Here is a 22,669-nt window from a genome sequence, read left to right as displayed (position 1 = left end):
TATGTATTTTTTTTCAAGTACAAGTCAATACCTTACTGCGTGCAAATGGCTACATTTTTTGTAAGCAGGCCCAAATCAGAACGAGATACCAGTCCGATTGCATCAGGTCCAAAAGCCCACAAGAAACTCCGCCCATGTATGAGCTTAATGGGCTGTCGGAGCATGGCTTCCTCTATTATTGACATACACAAACCCAAAACATTTAAATAGCGTGGCAAAATCCATGACGGGGATGGCGAAGACCGAGTAAACTATAACTCAATCACTGTATTCTATCAAGATTAATTAACCAGTCCTTTTATTTATTCAATTAAAATTACCATCTTTCCTCCTCAAAATCTCTCATTTCTTCTTTCTTTCTTTTATTTTTCAAGAAAGAGAATTGAAAAACAACAAGTAACTAATGAGAAAACTAAGATGTAAATAAATCTTGAAACATGGGATTAGATATATAGTTTCAAGAAATACAAGGACTAAGTTATAATTAACTGGGGGAAATTTCAAAGTTTATTTTTTGTTTCTATTCTCTTACATACTGGATGTAACGAATTAGAAGTTCCATGTTTTCTTAATGACCACCATTTTTTTTATTGTTAAAAAAAGATCTTTGTTGTCATCTAATTTTTATGCTTAACTTAATCTGCTTGCATTTTTTCCTTTTTCCTTTTCTATGTATATCATAGGTTTTTCTTTATATAATTCAATGGCGACTTCTGAATTCCCAGCTCAAAAGGTAATATATATATATATATATTGTGCGTGGGTGTGTGTAATGTAAGATTCTTTCACTTATTTTCAGTTATTAGAATTCCTGAATTTTTAGTATCCTTTGATATTATCATCACGATGTGTGTCTAAGTTTAGTATTTTTGGTGGCAGGATGGAAGCAAAGCTGTTTTACAGGAAACCACTGTGGTGGTATTTGTTTTAGGTGAGCATTCCATATCACTTCCTTCACCACTTGATTTGTGCTGAGTGATTTTTTTTATTTTTTTTTTAAGTACTGGTTAAGGAACTAAACACCATCTTTATCTATTTCTGATCTCTTGTTGTCATCAGTGGGCAAAGAGGAGGGAAGACTCTTTAACTTGGGCTCATGGTTTAGAGAGTTCTAAGAGTTGAACTCTTCTTATTTAATGAATGATAGATGCAATATTCCTGGGAGGGGTGGTGGCTATGATTTGTTCTTTTCACCGTCGTTCTCATGGTTGAAATGATTGTTGTTTTGCTATGAAAGAGAATAATTCTCATTTGTTTTCAAACATTTTTAAGTCTTCTCGTACACTTAAACTTCCAGTTAGGGGAAATGGTTAAATCCAAGAGCTGTAGAGGAAATGAAGGAACGCAAAAAAGAGATGTCTTGGAGCATTGATATTCTATCTGCATGATCTGTTAGCTTGTCATTCTGCCACCCCATTTGATTGAAATTCCATGACCTTGATTACTCTTTGCAGGTGGTCCTGGTAGTGGAAAGGGCACTCAATGTCCCAAAATTGTTGAACACTTTGGGTTTAGACATCTTTGCGCCGGTGATCTTCTTCAAGCAGAAATCGAGTCTGAATCTGAAAATGGGTTGGCATTATCAATCTGTAATTTTTACCATATGTATTTTTTTTCAAGTACAGGGCAATACCTTACTGCATCATGATTTTCATGCTGTCATCACTACTACTTTTCTTCTTGTTATTATATTGTTTTGCTGGTCACAAATTGTTGGCAGCATTCTTCACGAATTCCTCTTCATTTGTACCACAAAGTGTTCATTGTTGTCCTCATTTTTTCCATAGAACAATGATTCAAAACTTCAAGAAAGAAGGAAAGATTGTCCCTTCTGAGATAACTGTGAAGCTTCTACAACAGGCGATGCAGCAAAGTGATAACAAGAGATTTATCATTGATGGTTTCTCGCGCAATGAGGAAAATCGTGCTGCATTCGAGAACATTGTCGGCTTGGAATTTTTATTATGTCAATTCAAAGTTTTATAATCTGCTGCTTCTATTGCTTCCTAAATTTTAAATCTTTCCATTCCTACAATTGTAATGATTTTGTGGTTCCTTCTTGATTCCCATACCGTTTTGTGGTAAGAAATCTAGCAATTTTTCATTTCTGTAATCATCATGCAGGTGAGAATCAAGCCAGAATTTGTATTATTTTTTGATTGTCCTGAAGAGGAGTTGACAAAACGTATTCTGAACAGGAACCAGGTTAGCTTGTTGCACATTCTTATGGCTGAATCACTTCCAATGCATCTCTTCACGACTTTCTCTTTGTCTTTTTGAAGGGAAGGGTGGATGATAACATTGAAACCATAGGAAAGCGACTTAAAGTCTATTTCGAATCAACCTTACCTGTAATCAACTACTACAACTCAAAGGGGAAGGTTCAGAAGGTAATTGTTTTTTGTCAGAAGCTCACTGACTGTATACACATTACATTTTTTCAATGTATCGTTTTGAATCAGTTATGTTATTCAAAATTGCTTCTGCTTTCGATATATGGTTTGAAAGCATAACAGGATGGTCCTGAAATTTTCTTTCCTTCCAATACTTTTGGTATTTTATATGTTAAGGATAATCATAATCTACATCTGATTTGATTTCTTTTCTATCGTTATTATGATGGTTATTGATGTTTGTATTCACTATCTTAGATTGATGCTCAAAGATCAATTGAGGAGGTATTTGAGGATGTGAAGAGTGTTTTTGCCAAGCTCAGACCAGTGGCCAGGGTGGGATCAACGAAATAATGTGATATCCTGGGATTTGCTTCATGACAGTAGTTTCCTGAGATTATTGGTCAGATCTCTTCAACTTGTAGGATGAAACATCATTTTAGTGTAGGAAAAGATCTTCTACAGTCTTTTTGACAATCAGTTTACATCTTAGTTTAGGAGATGATGAGTTAGTCTTTCAATTAATAAGTTAACCATGGTTAAAGAGTTTGGAATCAAAGCAAGAGTTTGGAATCAATTAATAAGTTTAGTCAACTTGGATTAATACAATAACCTGAGATAATTGAGATAACTTTATAAAAATAAAAAATATATATATATATATATATATAATTGAACTTTATAATTTTAATCTTTTTGCTTTTACATGGTTACTTGGTGTCACAACCAAGTCGTATATTTGACGTGCTAAATTAGAAGGGCTCGAGTTGGTTTTTTTTATTTTTTTAAGTTGATTTATTATTGGTTTTTTTTATCTTATTAAATTAATCAAGCTTATTAAAATTAATTAAATTAATCACCCGAATCTAAAATTTTATTTTTGTTTATTTTAAAAATGCTTGGGCTGCCTTTTTTACATTAAAAAAATAAATTGAATTAACCCACGGTATAGCACTGCTGCCTATTTAGATCATAGATATGTTTAGATCATAGATATGTTTAGATCAAGAAAACAGAGGACGGCAGACCAAAAAACGATCACCGCATTTGGCAAAAAAAATAATAATCAATAATAGGCCTCTAATGCTCATTGCCTTGACAACAGTTTGCCTTATATAATAAAAGCTCTATTTGTAAATATATATTATTTTTATTTTATATTAAATAATAAATAGCATTCGTATCCAAATAAATATACGAGGTTAGAAGAATATTATATAAATATTTAAATCATGTATAATGATTTAAGATGAATATAATAAAAGCTCTATTTGTAAAAACTCATTATCTGTAACACTTATATTTAGAAATTTTTTGGTATTATTTTTCTTAATTATAAAAAAAAGTTGTTTGGTTAGTAAAATAACTTCTATTTTTGCCTAGAATGTCACTATAATTGTGTTTCAAGCCATTATTTTTCTAGTAGCTAAAATAACTTGTTTTTTATATATTTTATAATAATTTTAACTAAATATATATTTTTTAAAATTATAAATAAAAATATTATTTTAATCTATTTTTTTAAAATATAATTATAAAAACTATCACAGTACATAACCTCTTGGAATCTAGAGCAAACCATCAATACACATAAGGAACATATGAAACCTTCCAAGATTGCAGAGAAAGCCACGCATGCAGAAGAATCAACATCCACAGAAGACTAAGCAGATTGGCCATTATGTCATTTCTCATACAAATTGTTAAGTTAGTTAAAAGTTAGTTATAACTGTTAAGTTAGTTAAACGAAGTTAGTTAGGATATGTGTATATATATATGTATTCATGTACTCTGAGAAAAGTAAGAAATAAAAGAAGTAAATGCTGCATGCAGATTGCAGATTTTCTAAACGAGTAATTCTTCTTCTTTTTCTCACAAAGAAATTCATTCTCTTCTTCTTTCTCTACTTCTGCATTATTCAACTTTTCTTCTGCAGCAAATTCTTCATGGTATCAGAGCCTGTATTTCTGAAAATATAAACTTATCCTTCATCATCATTAGAAAGATTCAAAATCTTTGTAGTTTAAAAACCTTCCTGCCATCATCTTCTTGATTCCTTCAAAACTTCAAAATGTCTGATCTTCTTGAAGAAAATGCTTCTACAGCATATAAAGATTCATTCAATACCACTACTCTAAACCTTTCTGATGATTCTTCCAGCTGCTACTACCTCCACCCTTCTGATAATCCTGGTGCACTTCTGGTTTCTGAAATTTTCACTGGTGACAATTATATTGCGTGGAGTAGAGCCATGACAATTGCCTTAACAGTGAAAAACAAGATTGCCTTCATTGATGGTTCTTTAGTTCAACCAGACACCACCAATCAATCACTTCGTGTGGCATGGCTAAGATCAAATAACCTGGTTCTGTCATGGCTGATGAATTCAATTGCCAAGGATATACGCAGCAGCCTTCTTTACTTCACAACAGCATTCGACATTTGGGAAGAATTAAGAGTTAGATATCTCAGAAGTGATGGACCAAGGGTCTTCAGTTTAGAGAAATCTTTAAGTTCCATTTCTCAGAACTCAAAATCTGTCACTGAATATTTCAGTGAATTCAAGGCGCTATGGGATGAATACATCAGTTATCGTCCAATCCCAAACTGCAAATGTGGAAATCTTGACTCATGCTCATGCAACATTTTAAAGCATCTAACAGATCGACAACAATCAGATTATGTTATGAAATTCTTGGTAGGACTTCATGATTCTTACTCAGCAGTCAGAAGCCAATTATTGCTTCAAACTCCTTTGCCATCCATAGGCAGAGTCTTTTCCCTGCTTCTGCAAGAAGAGAGTCAGAGATCCCTGACAAATGCAGTAGGGATTCCCATTGATTCACAAGCAATGATTGTCGAACAATACCATAATCAAAATTCCAGATCAGGTTCAACATATACTACACGCTTTGCTAAACAAAAAGGAAAAACTGAGGCAACCTGCTCCCACTGTGGATATCCTGGACATGTTGTTGATAAATGTTTTCAAATTATTGGATACCCTCCTGGATGGAAGGGGCCAAGAGGGAAAAGATTTGCCACCATACCACATGCCAGCAGAAATTTTCAAAGATTACCCACTGCACATAACACTGCTGTCTTGGAGCAACATCTTGACACTCCTAACATTGTTTTCTCTCAAGAACAGATGCAGAATCTACTCACTCTCGCAAATAGCATTTCCAACTCAAAGATAAATAATGCTACTAAAGAAGTATCTACATCAGGTATATCTTTTTCATGTCATACAGTATCTTCACCTCAGAACAGATTTTCTTGGATTCTTGATACAGGAGCAACAGATCATATGATTTGTAGCCCCCTTCTTTTCGAATCCATTGTTCTGCCTAAAACTCAGTCCAAAGTTCATCTGCCAAATGGTCAACATGTACCAATTGTTTTCACTGGAACGGTTAAATTCTCTCCTGACATTATTTTGCACAATGCACTTTATGTTCCAGCTTTTAATATCAATTTGATTTCTGTTTCAAGATTAACTGCTGATAACACTGTTGGCTTATTTTTCCTTCACACGAAATGTATCCTGCAGGATCTAAGCAAATGGAAGATGATTGGGCTTGCTGAAGTTGAATCTGGTCTATACAGTCTTCACAACCCCCCTGATCAAACTACCAAAGGCTTACCTCCTAGATCAATAATCAAGTCCTGTATTGTTGCCACTGATCTTTGGCATTTACGTTTAGGCCACATCCCTACTTCCAAAATCAATCTTTTGAACAAAACTGATCCTTCCGTTACTATTAGCAACAATTCCATCTGTGAAATTTGCCCCCTAGCTAAACAAAAACGGTTGCCCTTTTCCTTGTCTGTTAATAAATCCATAGAGGCTTTTCAATTAATTCACATTGACATTTGGGGACCCTTCTCTGTTCCTTCATATTCTGGTTATCAGTTTTTCCTTACCATTGTCGATGATTACAGTAGATTTACTTGGTTATTTCTAATGAAATCAAAATCTGAAACACGTAATCTTCTTAGCAACTTTCTAGCCTATGTTCATACTCAATTCAACACTAAGATTAAAACTCTCAGATCAGACAATGGACAAGAGTTTAATATGCCTACCTTTTACCAAAAACATGGCATCATTCATCAATTAACCTGTGTAGAAACACCTGAACAGAATGGAAGGGTTGAAAGGAAACATCAACACCTGCTAAATGTAGCAAGATCTCTAATGTTTCAATCCCAACTTCCTTTAACTTATTGGACAGATTGCATTCTCACAGCCACGCACTTAATCAATCGCACCCCTTCTCTCATTCTTCAAAATCAAACACCTTATCAAGTTCTTTTTAACAAACCACCACATTACAATTACTTAAGGGTGTTCGGGTGTTTATGTTTTGCTAGCACAATCACACACAATAGAGGAAAATTTCAACCACGAGCCACAAAATGCATTTTTCTTGGCTACCCTCCACACATTAAAGGATACAAAGTGCTTGACTTATCCACATGCAAAACCTTTGTGTCTCGTAATGTTGTGTTTCATGAATCCATATTCCCACCTATTCCAAACACAGTTCATACACCCCTTGTGTTTCCTGACTATCCTCAAATTTTTGACTCTTTTCCTTGTATCCCAGCACAGTCACCTCTCAACAATTCTGTTGTTCCTGCAACATTACCTTTACAACCTTCTGTTCCTCAAAATTCTCCACTAACGAATAATAATATTTCCCAACTCAGAAGGTCTGAAAGAAATAAACATCCACCTAATTACTTACAGCAGTATTATTGTGGAAATATGACAAAGATTCCTTCAGCAACTCCAAGCTCTTCAGATTGCTCCCTTCCTGGTAAGCCATACTCTATCTTTTCTTACTTATCTAATTCCCAATTATCTTTACAACAATGTGCTTTCACCTCTTCTGTTTCATCTGTTTTTGAACCAAAAACTTACAAACAAGCTTGCTCCATCCCTCATTGGCAAAATGCTATGACAAATGAAATCTTAGCTCTTGAGCAAAATCAAACTTGGGATTTAGTACTTCTGCCACAGAATAAATCTGTCATTGGATGTAAATGGGTATACAAAGTGAAGTTCCAAGCTGATGGAAAGGTTGAACGATATAAGGCACGATTGGTAGCAAAAGGATACACACAACAAGAGGGCATTGATTTCTTTGACACTTTCTCGCCTGTTGCAAAGATAACAACAGTTAGAGTTCTTCTCACCATTGCTGCCGTCAACAATTGGCATTTACATCAGCTTGATGTGGACAATGCCTTCTTACATGGTGACTTACATGAGGAAGTATATATGCAATTACCACCTGGTTACTCCAATCCAAATGATCCTCGAGTCTGCAAACTCAAAAAGAGCATATATGGCCTAAAACAAGCTTCAAGACAATGGTTTTCCAAGCTATCTACATCTCTATTACACTTCGGTTTTCTACAAGCAAAATCAGATTCTAGCCTCTTCATCAGGAAATCTACCAACGACTTCATTGCAGTGTTAATCTATGTTGATGATGTACTCATCGCTTCCAACACTCTTACAGCACTCAACAAAGTCAAGCAGTACCTTCGCACGATCTTCCCTATCAAAGATTTGGGAAACCTGAAGTACTTTCTCGGCATTGAGGTTGCTAGATCTGCCAAAGGCATTGTTCTTTGCCAACGAAAATATGCCTTAGACATACTTGCAGACAGTGGTTTTTCTGGCGCTAAACCAGTAAGTTTTCCAATGGAATCCACACTGAAACTCAGCACTCATGATGCAAGCCCTTCCTTGTCCGATCCTGCATCTTATCGTAGACTCATTGGCAGACTTCTCTATCTCACACTCACACGTCCAGATTTATCATATGCCATCCAAACTCTCAGCCAATTCATGTCCAACCCGCATACAATACATATGCAAGCTGCAGAGAGAGTTCTTCGGTATCTTAAAGCAACACCAGGTCAAGGATTACTTCTCAAAGCTGATTCTACTTTTCATTTAAAGGCTTATTCTGACAGTGATTGGGGAGGCTGCATTGATACTAGAAGAAGTGTAACTGGATATCTGGTTTTTCTTGGAGATTCCCTCATCTCTTGGAAATCAAAGAAACAACCTACTGTAAGTAGGTCCTCAGCAGAAGCTGAGTATCGGGCTTTGGCAACTACATCGTGTGAAATTCAGTGGCTGACTTATTTGTTGGCAGATTTCCACATACCTCACTCTCAGCCTGCCTTGCTATACACAGACAGCAAACCAGCCTCAGAAATCGCCTCCAACCCAGTCCATCATGAACGCACCAAACATATACAACTTGATTGTCATCTTGTACGCGAAAAACTACAGGAAGGACTACTAACCATCATTCACATTCCTTCCAAATTTCAATTAGCTGACGCACTCACCAAACCACTTGGTTATCACACACTTAATCCTATTCTTGGCAAGATCGGAATGGTGAATATTCATTCCCATCTTGAGGGGGGCTCTTGGAATCTAGAGCAAACCATCAATACACATAAGGAACATATGAAACCTTCCAAGATTGCAGAGAAAGCCACGCATGCAGAAGAATCAACATCCACAGAAGACTAAGCAGATTGGCCATTATGTCATTTCTCATACAAATTGTTAAGTTAGTTAAAAGTTAGTTATAACTGTTAAGTTAGTTAAACGAAGTTAGTTAGGATATGTGTATATATATATGTATTCATGTACTCTGAGAAAAGTAAGAAATAAAAGAAGTAAATGCTGCATGCAGATTGCAGATTTTCTAAACGAGTAATTCTTCTTCTTTTTCTCACAAAGAAATTCATTCTCTTCTTCTTTCTCTACTTCTGCATTATTCAACTTTTCTTCTGCAGCAAATTCTTCATAACCAACAATTAATCATCATCAAGCAACGACAATTCGTGGTAGCAAGTGTATAACTTTCTTTCTTTCTTTTCATTTTATATTTTATGTGTAAGTGAGCATATGTACTATGCAGCTGTTTATCTATAATTCAACTATCCTCATCGTTAAAGTCAAGTACTTGATTTATTCCAAACATGCAGTGGACTAATAATAAAATTCTGATATCAAAGGATTTGCTTTTCTTATAATTTAATGTTAAAGTTCTGTAGTCGGTAATATTAATGGTTATTAAAAACTTATTTAATTGTTAATTTTATAATTTATGAGATTAATTAAAATACATGCAAGCTGTTGAACATCTTAAATTAATAATAATAATAAAAAATTACTTGATTTATCCAGTATCAAGGGAATAAAAATTATGAACTGTATAAATTCACTCGATTAATTAATATGGAAGCCGAGGAATTTAATCTAGTTTAAAGGTGCACTGTAACCAAAAAAATCCAATCAGCTCAAATACAAATTTTATTTATTGAATATTTAGTTCATCTTCTAATTTTGACGATTTAATTTATTCTTTGGCTACGTGTGATATCGAATAATATTTTATTTAATAAATTTAAAAATTCTTTAATATTTAAGTAAGTATCATTTTAAAAATAATAATAATAATAATAATATTTAAAAGAAGAATTGAGAATAGATAAGAATAAAGAAATTTTAGAACCCTTTTAAAAGATTTTATAGTTTATTTTTATAGCCTGTGTGACTTATTTTTTTTAAAAAAGAAAATAATTAAAGTGTAAAAAAATATCTCTAAATTAACGGTGGATAAAATATTTGTGGCTTATTGTCTATATATGAAACCTAAGATCCTCGGGTCAAAAGAAGCCCGGGCTCGGCTGAGTTTGATTGCGTTGAATTATCACCTTATTTTTTTATTATTTTAAAAAAGAAAATTGAGGTAAAAATAAAACATACTTATACATAGAAAGCCATTAGTTCATAGATTTAAGGGGGAAAGAAGAAGAGAGGAAATGCTTGCTAATAAACAAGAACGAGAAGAGTTGTAATAAATAATGAAAATAAGGCAGAATAATCTCTATATAATCATACACAGTGGAGGGAGAGTGCCATCACCATTGATCTTGATGAAAAGCTGTACAAAAAGTGAGCTAACAAGAACACATGCCTGTTGACTGAACTATTATATGGTCCCTCAAGTAGCTGATGATCTACCTCCACCTGCTGCTTTCACGTGACGCCATGCGAGATCACTTTATCCTCTCTCTTTTTAAATAGGAAGTGTGAAACTCCAAAAAGCTGAAAATGAAAAAGAGCGAGCCTTTGCTCCCCCAATTAAAAGCTGTTTTGGTGCCTGTGCAATTCACTCAACTTGCATTCCCTGCCTCTCTATATGTTTTCAACGCTCTTCTCGATAACACTCTGTTCCTCACCATCACGTTCTCTTCAATACTTAAAAATTATGTTTGTGTCTGAAATGAATCCTTTCATAAATCGAATAGTATAAGCATTGACGTACTCACTGACACTGCCGTTTACCGTGTCCTCCTTTTTTCATTTTCATGCCACAAAAATACACCAGCTTAATTTTAACCATGCATATAAAAATATAGATAAAAGCAAATCTATATTCGTTATATTCTATACTTGTAATGCCATTAATTTGTTACTCTCACAGCTCACAGCTCACAGCCCACCACTGCCCTGTCAAAGACGACTCACGGTTAAAAATAAAAGTGGGCACACACGCTAGCATCAGGCAGGGAAGACCCCATCATCTCTACTTTACTTCAGTTTCTGGCTCTTCCAGATATGATGTCTTTCTAGAAGGGTTTGCTGTAAATGCAGCAGCTTGGTTTAACTTAACCTTCTTTATCTTTTAATTTGATGGGGAAGAAGGGAGGTAGCTCATGGTTGACCGTTGTGAAAAGGGCTTTTAGATCTCCTAATAAAGAAAATGACAAGAGAACTGCTGGGACTACAGGCCATGACCAAGAAGAAGATGAAGAAAAGGTCTTTTTCGCATCTCATTTTATGTTATCTGTTGAAAACTTAATATTTTTTCGTTTCCTCGCCTGTTTTTGAGTTACAATGGCTGACTCTTTTGAGGGCTTTTCTTCTAGCAGAAGAGAGAGAAGAGGAGGTGGCTGTTTAGGAAACCTACGAATCAAGAAACAGTGACACAACAGATCCTATCAAAGGCAGGAAATGTCAAGGCCTCCACGGGTGGTGGTGGAGGTGCACCGACAGACCATGTGTCGGCAGCTGCAGCAGCTGAGCAAAGGCATGCAATTGCTGTAGCTGTTGCCACTGCAGCTGCAGCTGAAGCTGCTGTAGCCACTGCCCAGGCGGCCGTGGAGGTGGCTAGGCTCACTAGGCCTTCGTATCACCCTAGAGAACGTTCCGCTGCCATTGTCATTCAAACCGCTTTTAGAGGATACCTGGTAATTATAACCAACTACTGTATATATAGGTGTAGATGCTAAAAAAAATTGTTCTTTCTTGAATAGCAAATACTGAAGGAATCATTCATGAATTATCAATTCTTATCATGATTAGGAGAGATTATAGGTGTTAATTTGTGGTGTGTGTGCAGGCAAGGCGGGCTCTTCGCGCTCTTAAAGGGCTAGTGAAGTTGCAAGCTTTAGTGAGGGGACACAATGTGAGAAAGCAGGCCAAGATGACCCTGAGATGCATGCAAGCTCTGGTTCGAGTGCAGGCTCGAGTACTTGACCAACGCATGAGGCTTTCACATGAAGGCAGCAGGGAATCTGCATTCAGTGACACCAATAGCGTGTTTGAATCGCGTTATCTTCAAGAAATTTCAGAAAGAAAATCGATGGTACTTTGTTAGACTCTTTCAAAGCATTTCTTAGCATTTCATTTTGGTCATGCTTTGCTGATTCTTAATTCAAAGCAATAACAGTAGCAACAATGAAAGAAATTTTCTACTAATTAATGACTCTCTTGATTCTATACTTCAAAGTTTTGAGAGTCTAATGTAGTTCAGCATCGAATCAATTTTAACAGTCAAGAGACGGCAGTAGCATCGCAGATGATTGGGATGATCGGCCACGCACAATTGAGGAAGTCAAGGCCATGTTGCAACGCAGGAAAGACGTTGCATTCAAGCGTGAGAAGGCCTTATCTCAAGCTTTCTCTCAACAGGTTCATTTCTTGCACATTTCTCTGCTGCCCTGTTTTTTTTTTAGTGTTGTTAGGAGTTCAGCTTATAAGCAAATTGATTCAATTTTTTCAAACCCGTACCAAAGATATGGAGAAACCGTAGGAGCCCATCAATGGGCAATGAAGGTGAGCTCCAAGAAAGATCACAATGGCTTGATCATTGGATGCCTGCAAAGCCGTGGGACAATAGCAGCAGAGCACGAGCCTCAACTGATCAAAGAGACCCCATCAAAACTGTAGAAATTGAAACCTCCCAACCTTGCTCATATTTAGCTCCTAATTTTGGAAGAACGAACCAAAACCAATATCACGAACACCAGAGATCCAATTCAATAAACAATGGTGTTACACGCTCGGCTCCTCCTCCACTCCATAGAGCTCATCAAGATGCTTCTCTCCGCCACTCTCCTATTACACCCTCCCCGTCAAGAACTAGGCCTCTTCAGGTTCGTTCAGCGAGTCCCCGATGTGCTAGAGAAGATAGAAGCTGTAATTCCTCTCGAACACCGAGTTTAAGGTCCAATTACCTCTATAATGGCAATCTGAAACAACATGGAATCAGGGGTGGTGCTGCTAGTGTTAGTGGAAATGCTAATGCTACATTGCCAAATTACATGGCTACAACTGAGTCCGCCAAGGCTAGATTGAGATCACAGAGTGCGCCAAGGCAAAGACCATCAACACCAGAGCGAGACAGGGTTGGGTCTGCAAGAAAACGGCTTTTGTATCCTGTCCCCGACCCTTACGGTGTCGGGATGGGTTATGGTGGTGTTGGTTACGGGCATGGTTTCAGGAGTCCCAGCTTTAAAAGTGTAAGTGGTTCACATTTTGGTGGATTAGAACAACAATCTAACTATTCTTCTTGCTGCACTGATACCTTCGGTGCTGAGATTTCCCCTTCTTCAACGAGCGACCAGAGAAGGTGGTTGAGATAATTTAATAATGAAGTTGGTGGGCTAGCTTAGAGTGAACATGTTCAGGTTTTTGTGACTCAAAGTAGTCGGGATATAATGAAGAGTTTTTGATAGCTGGAGGTTGGAATTTGGATTTTTCTTTCTTTTTGATAGCATTTCAGTTTTTGATATTTGTTTGAAGTTGTAATGTATTGGTGAGGCGGATTTGTTAAGGCCTCCTAGTTGGAACTTGTTTCAAGAAAATTCTTTTCCTTTTTTGTTGTCAATTGACTCACACCACTTTGAATCAGAAGTTTTTTTAACATAAGAAAAAAAAAAATATGCGTGCATTATCAGTGAAGTGTATTTTTAATATAAAAAAAATTGAAACAATAAAGGATATGTCATGATAGTTCTAAAGTGTTGATTTAAGCTGTCTGAAAATTATAGTACTACACACTTGGGGGATTGATATAAACTAATAAAAATCATAACATGAAACTCGTGGCATTTAAATTGATAAAGGTAAAGTAAATAATGGAAAGATGGATTCACGTTTGAGAAGGATAACTGGAGTTTATACATTTATAAGGAATGTTGGAATTGGATTGATCATGAGAACAATGATTAAATTAATTAATCGATAAGTTTAAGTATATAAATGATTGATTAAAAAATAGGAAATCAAAGAATTCTTGATTTTATGTTGAATATCTTTCAATGACTATGATGATAATTTGTTATATTACAGTGCTGTTTGTTTGTTTCAGGTTCAACTCCGACACATCAGAAGTAGTAACTTGATACTATATTTTTTTTTTCTTTTTAGCTAGAAGTAGTGATTATAAATATTAGGACATCTTATATCTTTTGGGTCTTTAAATAAATAGATTATGAATTTATAACACGTGATCTAAGTGCTTTTATTTTCTTGCACTGTAAAAGTTATTCAAGTTGTTAATGTTTATGATTTTATTAAGATTTGGATGTTGTTTTATTTATTCCATTTACAATTGTGTTTTAATGCTAAAAGGAGGTGTCATATTTGAAAGAATACATGAAAATATTTTTGAAATGATGATGTGATGTGATTCAAGATGGTTAAATTCAAGATTTAAAAAATTATTTTAGAAATATACAAGTGTTTGTTGATAACTTGAGATATTTTTGATATAGAGAAAACTGTACAGAGATTTTAGCAGTGTTCATATAAATATTTTAAAATGTGTAGGTAAAGAAAAATAAAAAAATTTACCTTGGTTTTAAATGGACCATGACTTGTTTATTATGTATTAACTTGATCTAAAAAATAATGAATGTTACAGAATTAGTGGGTTAACATGGGTAGGGTTTACCTATATAATTTAACTTGATCAAATATCTATTTATATAATCATGTAGCCTGATGAGATATTTTCAATGGAAGATTTTTAACTTTTAACTTCTTAAAGTTAATTTGGGTGATAAATGGGAATCCTTCTTGTATCATCATTAAGGGATTGAGCGTAAATGGGGGTAGTGAAGAACACCTCCATTTATTTTAATTTATTGTCTTCTCCATTTTTATTATTTTGGATAGAAAGAAATACTTCTTAACAAAAACTCAAGGAAATAATTTATTCATTGAACTTATTTGTTTTTATATTTTAAAAATGTTTTTAAAAAAATTTAAATTTTTTTAATTTTTTTATTTGCTTCAAATTAATATTTTTTTAGTATTTTTAAATTATTTTAATATATTATATCAAAAATAATTTTTAAAAAATAAAAAAATAATATTTTAATATATTTTTAAATAAACAACACTTAAAAAACTAATAATAATCACGCTAGCAAACATGCTATAAATAAAAAGGTGCGTGTTTAAATTCGTTTTTGTAAGCTATCGTTTTCTCTCTAAAAAAAGCTTTGAACTACCAGCACTCCCAGTCACGCGCAGCACAATATGCGGAGGGTGTTATTGTCATTTAGAGAAGAGGAGATCCTGCTGACATCGAACAAAGATGTCGTGTCGTGAAATGCGAAGCAGTGCACTGCTATTATAATATCCTCCGTCACACCAGATCAAAAGGCAGTTTCCTAATTAGGGTCTTCGGGAAGAGATAGATAGAGAGAGAGAGAGACCCAATCTCATTTGAGTTTTTCGGATAACAACTGCGAAGAAGAAAATAAGCAGAAAGAAAAGTCGCACAGAACAGAAAAACCACAAAAGCTTAAAAAAAGAAAAGAAAAAAAGAAGTCACTGGTACGCTGCTAATTTTTCCTTTTTCCTTCTGTCTAGTTTTCTTTCACTCCTTTATTGCTCTCTCTGCCGCAAAGTTTGTTTCCTGTATATAACGCTTTGCTCAAATTCGACGGTTTTTTATCTTGAAATGATTTTTTAGCTTGTTGATTTGGAATCTGCTACCCATGTTATTTCAATTTAGGGTTTTGTTATGCTGATTTAGGCCAGTCTATTTGTAGATTTGTACCAAGTAGGGTTTAGGGTTTGATTGCTATTCCTTGTTGTCATTCTAAATCTTGCCTTTTATGTTTAGTTTCTGGCTGTTCTGGGGATTTTTTTTGTTGTAATTAGAGTAGGATTTTTGAAGTCTGTTTATGTTTTTGTGTGTGAATTTTCTTGAATCACCCTAGAAATGTTGACCAATTAGAGATAGAATAAGACCTCGTATATCTGCTTATTGATTTAAAAGTTTGATTATTTGTTGTGTTTGATTACGTTATATATGTGTGTGTGTGTGTGTGTGTGTGTGTGTGTGTGTGTGTGTGTGTATTGCGTTTAGATTCAAAATCTTGGACCATGCACCTTGATTGGGATTAAACAGTTTCTGATGAAAGCTTATTCCTTAGAAAGATATTATACTTGTAGTTCAACTTTATGCATTTTTGCAGCTATCAAGCTCTTCTTTTCTTTTAATAAATAAAAGAGAATAATAATGAGCAAGAGAAATGCAGATTTTAACTTAATTCAGCCAAGTAACGCTATACTACCTATGGAATCTGAGTGGTTTTTCTGTTCCTGTTTTTGTCTTTGTCAGGATCGAATGCAAAGGACAATTAGGTTTTTTATTTCATTTTCCTTTCATCTTTGGAGTACTATAGTTGCTCTTTCCATGATAGAAACTCCACAAAATACTATAACATACTCCACAAATACTATAACATACTCCAGAAAATGCTATAACTACTCCACAAATGTTAAAACATGCTCCACAGACCACAAATACTATAACATTTTTTTTTATTGCAAGTCGTTTTGGCCCTACATTTCTGTAGCTTCCAGCTCTAATCTGGACATGGAGGGTTTTTCAACTCTGCTTGTCAATCTCACCTTACTTCTCCTCTGGAACCCGCCCATATCAATATTTGTGCATTATGCACATTCTTGCAGGTTCCACACGTTTTCCATGATGATTACTTAAACTTGCAGTTAATTTAGGGGCAATTTAACTGCAGTTGTTGGATCATAAGACCTGGTGTGTGAAAAAGTCATGGCAGAGGGCACAGAAATTGAGGAACGAGTGGATCTTGAAGAAGACAATTATATGGAAGAGATAGACGATGATGTTGAAGATCAACTAGATGAGGATGGAGAAGATGATGCTGGTGATCCACATGCTGAAGAAAATGTTGAAGAGGAGTATGAGGACTCAAAAACTGAGGGCAGTCAGAAAGATCAATCTCCAGAGGCAGATAGAATCGTTGCCAACACTGAACCTGCAGAAGACGAACAAAAGCCCCCTGCTTCTGTTAATGAAGAGGAAAAAGAGAAGCATGCTCAACTTCTTGCCCTTCCTCCCCATGGTTCTGAAGTTTTCATCGGTGGTCTTCCCAGGGATGTGATTGAAGATGAATTGAGGGATCTTTGTGAACCAATAGGCGAAATTTTTGAGGTCATAATTTTGTTGATTTGTACATGAGATATATTGGTGTTTCTTTTCTTTTTGGCATTGTTCATTTGGTTTTTGTATTGGCATGTTTCAGATAAGGCTAATGAAAGATAAAGACTCTGGTGAAAGCAAGGGTTTTGCTTTTGTAGCTTTCAAATCAAAAGAGGTTGCTCGAAAGGCCATTGAAGAGCTTCATAGTAAAGACTACAAGGTACTCATGATTTGGTGCAAGGTACTCGTGATATGTCGTTATTTTTTGTTAATTTTTTTTTTTAATGTTAACTAACTTTGTAGCATCACCTGCAGGGAAAAACCTTAAGGTGTTCAATATCCGAAACTAAAAATAGACTGTTTATTGGTAATGTTCCAAAGAACTTGACGGAGGATGAATTTAGAAAGATAATCGAGGAGGTTGGTCCTGGGGTGGAAGTTATCGAGCTTATAAAGGTGGAATTTGGAATTGAAAAGTTCTCTCACCTCTCAATTAGATAGTGACTACTTACTTTGCTAATGCTATTTTCCTCTTAATTTCAGGATCCTCAAACTCCTACTCGTAATCGTGGTTTTGCTTTTATATTGTACTACAATAATGCCTGTGCTGATTATTCAAGGCAGAAAATGTTAAATGCCAATTTTAAGCTTGATGGCCATACCCCAACTGTCAGCTGGGCTGATCCAAAGGGCACACCTCCTGATCATTCTGCTGCTTCTTCCCAGGTAAATGCCAGAAGTAGTTGGAAGAAGCTGAGACTTTAGATGTTTAAAAATTGTCAAGATTTTTATCTTTTGTGTATTAAAATGCCTATAGCTAAGTAATTCATCAGAGTCCTTGTCATGTCTTTACCATCAGCTGTAAGTACTATCTTTTTCATGTTTTAAGTGCACTATACATCAACCTCTCAAAAGTGTAAGACAAGTGAGAATAATAGGAACTCCTGAAACTTGTATGCAATGCATCAATCTCTCAAAAGGGAAGACAAATAAGGATAATAGGAACTCCTGAAACTTGTATGCAAGAGTCCATTCATGCTTACCTTGCTTTTTAACATTTGGAAGATGCTTTATCCTCCTGTCCTGTATTAGCTGTTTCTTGTTTTTTTCTAATTTTTTTCCCCATAAAATAGATCTTTTTATACCTAACTTGCTGAAGGAAGGTAAGGGATCTCTTTGCTAACTCTATGAAAATTATTGATGTTGAGTAATCAATAGTTGATGGAAGAAAGTTAAAGAGAAGTTAAATATGTTAGCATGTCATGTCAATAATAACAGTTGATCTTACTCTATCGAAATTTTATATTTAAATCTGCAAGAAACACAATATTGAGCTGTGAATCAATTGACTCTCTTGGTGCTCAGTCTGTTCTTCTTGAGTATGTAGCCTAAAATATTGCAACTAATAAGAGAGCTTCTATTTTGGATAGGTCAGCATGTAACCTATGAATGAAAATTTGGATTTGGTCAATTCTTTAGGTGTTGATTTGCATAGGCTATTAACTTAATGCTTTGCTTTTTCAAATTCATCCTGGCTACAGTGATATTGCATACTCAACATGTGTTGTAATGCTAGTGTTCTGAGAATCAGTGGATTGTTCAATGGTGACACTCTTACTCGCCTGTTAAACTCCTTCGTTCAGCAATTTTAATAGTGACTCTGTCACTCTCTTTATGTTTGCCATAATGCCTAAGTATATTCTCTCATAGAGTACTTGGTGGAAGCTTCTAATAAATTGTGTTTAATGGCATACCAATATCTTTTATTTGACTGTTCTTAGTATTCAATTATCTTCTTAAGTTTCACTGCCAAATTAGAACTTGTAGGCGTATCTGGTACCACTTGAAATTGGCAAGAACTGAGAGACCTTTAAAGTTGATTGTTGCTATTTAGCTAGAGTAAATAAGTCTTGATCTTTATCTCTGGAAGAGTTTTTCTCTTTTGCTGCCTTTCCTGTGTATGCAATAACTTAATCTGTTACACTTACAATATGTATATGTTTTGAATTCCCAGGTTAAGGCTCTGTATGTGAAAAACATACCTGAGAACACATCTACTGAGCAGCTGAAGGGACTATTCCAGCGCCATGGGGACGTGACAAAAGTTGTCATGCCACCTGGCAAAGCTGGAAAACGAGATTTTGGGTTCATTCACTATGCTGAAAGGTCAAGTGCATTGAAGGCGGTCAGAGATGCAGAGAAGTATGAAATTGATGGTAATTTTCACTCCAATCTATGTGAATGCCTATGGATGGTGTGTCAGCTCTTAGTGAATTAATTTAGATTATGCTAACACAGCCATTAAGTGTTATATATCAGGGACATACATTGATTAGCAGGTTATATAACTTAAAACAAAAGTAGTATTACAAAGAGGTTTATTGAGAATGTTATGTTTGGAGTCTTAGGATGTTTACAGATGATACAATTCTTTCCCTGGATGATGATAGGTGAGGTTCTGGCATCTTATCTTTATTGCAGATTTTAAAAATGTGCCTATGTTGTAGATTAACAGGATTAGAAGTGTTGTTTGGGGATTCACTTAGAGTTGGACATCACTGAGTTCTGTTCTCATTCCAGATGTGTCATTTTAGATTGGCATTTAAAATATTTTATAGTTCCTCTTGATGGAAGTCTGTATCTGTCCAAGACCCTAAATGGATAGAGGAATATAATTGTGCCTTCTCCCCCTCTCTCTAAAAGGAAGGTTGCTCTTCTTCAGGCTTGCTTGTCTAGTTCCTGGTACTATTTATCCCTATTTAAATCTCGTGATAAATAAAGCAGGATGCCTTTGTGGCAAGTCTATGTAATCAATATGAAGGGTTAATGTATGTATGTATCAATCTTATGGCATGATAGTGCTTTTAGGTGCTTAAAATTAGTAATGCATGCTTATCATTACACAAAATGAGTACTTTGGTTAAATAGGATGTGATTCCACAAATAACATGTTCAATGAATTTAACTGCAGGTCAGGTGTTGGAAGTTGTCCTTGCTAAGCCTCAGGCTGATAAAAAACCTGATGCTGCCTATCCTTACAATGCTGGGGTTCATCCAAACCCTGTTCCCCTTCCTGCATATAGTGGATTTGCTGGTAATCCATATGGCTCTTTGGGAACTGGATTTGGTGTTGCTTCCAGTTTTCAGCAGGTATCTTGGTCGTTCTGACTTTCGATTCAGTTCCTGTAGAATCAAACTTAATCTTATGTACTTGCATTTGCATTGCAAACAGCCAGTAATATATGGTAGGGGTCCCATGCCAGCAGGGATGCATATGGTGCCAATGGTTTTACCAGATGGTCGAATTGGCTATGTCCTGTGAGTTACTTTTTCCTGGTGTTACTTTCTTTTGCAAGCAAGATAGATTTTAGATGGATTTCCAACCATTGGTTTGCTGTTGTGGTATTCTGCAGTCAGCAGCCTGGAGTACAGATGCCACAGCCTCGGCCTCGAAGAGTTGATCGGAACAATGGTCCAAGTGGGCCTGGGCGAGCTGGTAATAGTAGCGATGATGGCAATCGGGGAAGAAGGTACCGGCCTTATTAGTTGGAGGTGTATTGATGTGTTGTAGTTTTTTCGGGGAATTGAGAATCATTGTAGTTGGATGATTTGTTCTGCTGAACAAATAATAGAGCTATCACCTATTCCCTTTTGATCCACCTCACAACTCCCCAGAATTTTAAAAAAGAAAAAAGAAACAAAAAATTGGAAGTAGAAGGATGTTAGAATAGGCCTGAAGTATTGTGACTTTGATGTGGTAGGAGACGGTTGACGGTTAATTGCTGTTTTATTTGTTGGCATTGTTTTATGGTACCCAGCAAGCCACTTTTTCAGATCCTAGGTGCCAGGTTCCTGTAGTGTTCCGTTTCTTGAAATTCCTGATTGGCGTTAGGTCAAGTCTGGATCGTTTCATTTTCTGCCTTTTGGATAAATCATCAAAATGTTCATGAAACGTCACAAGGATGTTGGCATGTTGCTGGGGTTTTTTGGTTTTGGCTTTAGTTTTTTGTCCCGTGTTCATCAAGTGCAGGCACATTGTTGTGACAAAAAGCGCCGTACATGGATGCCCTCTTTTAAAGTGGCTATAATATAAAATTTTGTTGGGGGTGGTTTTAATTGACAACATTGAAGCTTGGCGTAACAGGCGTTCATTTTCGCAAATTGCCCCAGGTTTGATAAGTCGAACGTTAAGACTCCTTGGCTAGGCTGTGGATGCAGAGGCTTGAGAAAAATCTATTTCTCACGTTCAACTGGAGGCCTAAAAGTTTCGGGCTGCACAACAGGAACAGCCCTCTCCCATGCGCAGTCTCATTCCATCATTTCCACATGGAGTTGAATCAATTTTAGAGGAAGAAAGTAGTTCATGGCATTGAGCAGAAATTGGGAAATGAGAAATCGACCTATGCTCGTTTCAAAGTTCAAAAATGAACTGCTGCAATTATAAAATGAACCACCTCTGCAGCAAGCTTATTTTTGTCGTGCTCTACCTGGACGTGAGTCTCTTCAACTGCGGAACTGCAAATAGATGATGCAACACGCACAGTCCAGGTCTGGTGTGCTAACGGTACAAGCTCATTAAAAAAAAAAAAAAGAGTTGGATAATATAGCATCTACTGGCCAAAGCCACTCTAAACAAGACACAGTTTCACTCAGTCAAAAGCAAAGAAGAATATGAGCCGACCAAATTCAGTATGAAACTGGAATGAAGTCTGTGCTTCCAGCCTTCAACCAAATAGTTCTTTTGAAGATCTCAACACCGTGTCCAGTTACGCAAGAGAACTCAAATATTATTATATTAGACAGTTCTATAGCATGGTTTTACCTGTGCTGGTGTCTGATGTGCTAGTTTGACACTGCTAAAATTTAATGCATAAAATTTTGTCAACTCCTTAGGCGGATGGTCTAGTTTGAAGGGAGGCGCTATGCTCTTAGATGGAGGTACGAAGGAGCTTGTCATGTCTGGACCACCGTTTTATATACCATAAGGAAACTTAACTGCGTAAATATATGATTTACAAGATATAGTAAATACTAGCTTTCATACCCGCGCGATGCCGCGAGTCATTTTTTTTACATAAAAAATATTAAAAAAATAAAAATTTAAAAATATTGGGTTTTTCTGCAAAGTTATACCCAAGAATCTTGGGTTTGGCTACAACGCCTGACCTAAGAGTAATATTTATAATATTAATAATAAAATTAAACTTGTATGACCCAAGTTTAAGTGAGTCTGGTTGTAACACCGGACCCAAGAATACTGGATGTGGGTCTGGCTATAAGATCGTGTCATAAAAGTGTGATAATTAAATAGATTAATTAAAAAAAACAAAGAACAAAAATTAACAGGAAGGAAAAAACTAATGAAGAAAATGAAAAAAAATGAATTAATTGGGTCAACCTTTTAAACCAGGTTATCACGTAAAACCTGAGATTTGTGTTATGAAAGTTTGATAACTAAAT

General features: G+C 35.6%; 3 protein-coding genes across 7 annotated transcripts; all 3 read left to right on the top strand.

Annotated features, from left to right (window-relative positions):
- Positions 1-576: 576 nt before the first annotated feature.
- On the top strand, positions 577-2,873 carry LOC7486802 (UMP-CMP kinase 3). Its single transcript, XM_024584988.2, has 7 exons — positions 577-733; positions 880-931; positions 1,455-1,572; positions 1,788-1,944; positions 2,125-2,205; positions 2,283-2,390; positions 2,652-2,873. The coding sequence occupies exons 1-7, from the start codon at positions 671-673 to the stop codon at positions 2,745-2,747; spliced, it is 675 nt and encodes a 224-aa protein (XP_024440756.2). The 5' UTR covers positions 577-670; the 3' UTR covers positions 2,748-2,873.
- Positions 2,874-10,549: 7,676 nt separating this feature from the next.
- Positions 10,550-13,615, top strand: LOC7486801 (protein IQ-DOMAIN 17). Of its 2 annotated transcripts, none has more exons than XM_002320859.4 (5): positions 10,550-11,262; positions 11,373-11,693; positions 11,846-12,091; positions 12,280-12,417; positions 12,522-13,615. In XM_002320859.4, the coding sequence occupies exons 1-5, from the start codon at positions 11,137-11,139 to the stop codon at positions 13,368-13,370; spliced, it is 1,680 nt and encodes a 559-aa protein (XP_002320895.4). In that variant the 5' UTR covers positions 10,550-11,136; the 3' UTR covers positions 13,371-13,615. The 2 variants fall into 2 exon arrangements, with proteins under 2 accessions (XP_002320895.4, XP_052302872.1); XM_052446912.1 differs by having other exon boundaries at positions 10,555-11,262; positions 11,376-11,693.
- A 1,791-nt stretch (positions 13,616-15,406) lies between these two features.
- On the top strand, positions 15,407-21,042 carry LOC7455357 (heterogeneous nuclear ribonucleoprotein Q). 4 transcript variants are annotated; one of them, XM_006375321.3, is made up of 10 exons: positions 15,427-15,573; positions 16,367-16,389; positions 16,785-17,221; positions 17,313-17,429; positions 17,525-17,665; positions 17,753-17,935; positions 19,224-19,425; positions 20,181-20,359; positions 20,442-20,527; positions 20,623-21,042. In XM_006375321.3, the coding sequence occupies exons 3-10, from the start codon at positions 16,820-16,822 to the stop codon at positions 20,753-20,755; spliced, it is 1,443 nt and encodes a 480-aa protein (XP_006375383.2). In that variant the 5' UTR covers positions 15,427-15,573; positions 16,367-16,389; positions 16,785-16,819; the 3' UTR covers positions 20,756-21,042. The 4 variants fall into 4 exon arrangements, with proteins under 4 accessions (XP_006375385.2, XP_024441044.2, XP_024441043.2 ...); XM_006375323.3 differs by lacking the exon at positions 16,367-16,389 and having other exon boundaries at positions 15,407-15,573; XM_024585276.2 differs by lacking the exon at positions 16,367-16,389 and having other exon boundaries at positions 15,413-15,573; positions 16,759-17,221.
- Positions 21,043-22,669: the final 1,627 nt, after the last annotated feature.

Source organism: Populus trichocarpa, chromosome 14, assembly GCF_000002775.5.
Source record: "Populus trichocarpa isolate Nisqually-1 chromosome 14, P.trichocarpa_v4.1, whole genome shotgun sequence".
Classification (NCBI taxonomy): Eukaryota; Viridiplantae; Streptophyta; class Magnoliopsida; order Malpighiales; family Salicaceae; genus Populus; species Populus trichocarpa.
This window is presented reverse-complemented; position numbering and strand designations above follow the sequence as displayed.

Bases quoted from the DNA above. Each gene is read 5' to 3' on its own strand.
- LOC7486802 (XM_024584988.2), top strand. From the start codon at position 671: ATGTATATCATAGGTTTTTCTTTATATAATTCAATGGCGACTTCTGAA. The intron at 1,573-1,787 runs GTTGGCATTATC...TTTTTTCCATAG, and splicing joins GAGTCTGAATCTGAAAATGG to AACAATGATTCAAAACTTCA. The intron at 2,391-2,651 runs GTAATTGTTTTT...TCACTATCTTAG, and splicing joins CAAAGGGGAAGGTTCAGAAG to ATTGATGCTCAAAGATCAAT.
- LOC7486801 (XM_002320859.4), top strand. From the start codon at position 11,137: ATGGGGAAGAAGGGAGGTAGCTCATGGTTGACCGTTGTGAAAAGGGCT. The intron at 11,263-11,372 runs GTCTTTTTCGCA...CTTTTCTTCTAG, and splicing joins AAGAAGAAGATGAAGAAAAG to CAGAAGAGAGAGAAGAGGAG. The intron at 12,092-12,279 runs GTACTTTGTTAG...CAATTTTAACAG, and splicing joins TTTCAGAAAGAAAATCGATG to TCAAGAGACGGCAGTAGCAT.
- LOC7455357 (XM_006375323.3), top strand. From the start codon at position 16,820: ATGGCAGAGGGCACAGAAATTGAGGAACGAGTGGATCTTGAAGAAGAC. The intron at 17,222-17,312 runs GTCATAATTTTG...GGCATGTTTCAG, and splicing joins CAATAGGCGAAATTTTTGAG to ATAAGGCTAATGAAAGATAA. The intron at 20,360-20,441 runs GTATCTTGGTCG...CATTGCAAACAG, and splicing joins TTGCTTCCAGTTTTCAGCAG to CCAGTAATATATGGTAGGGG.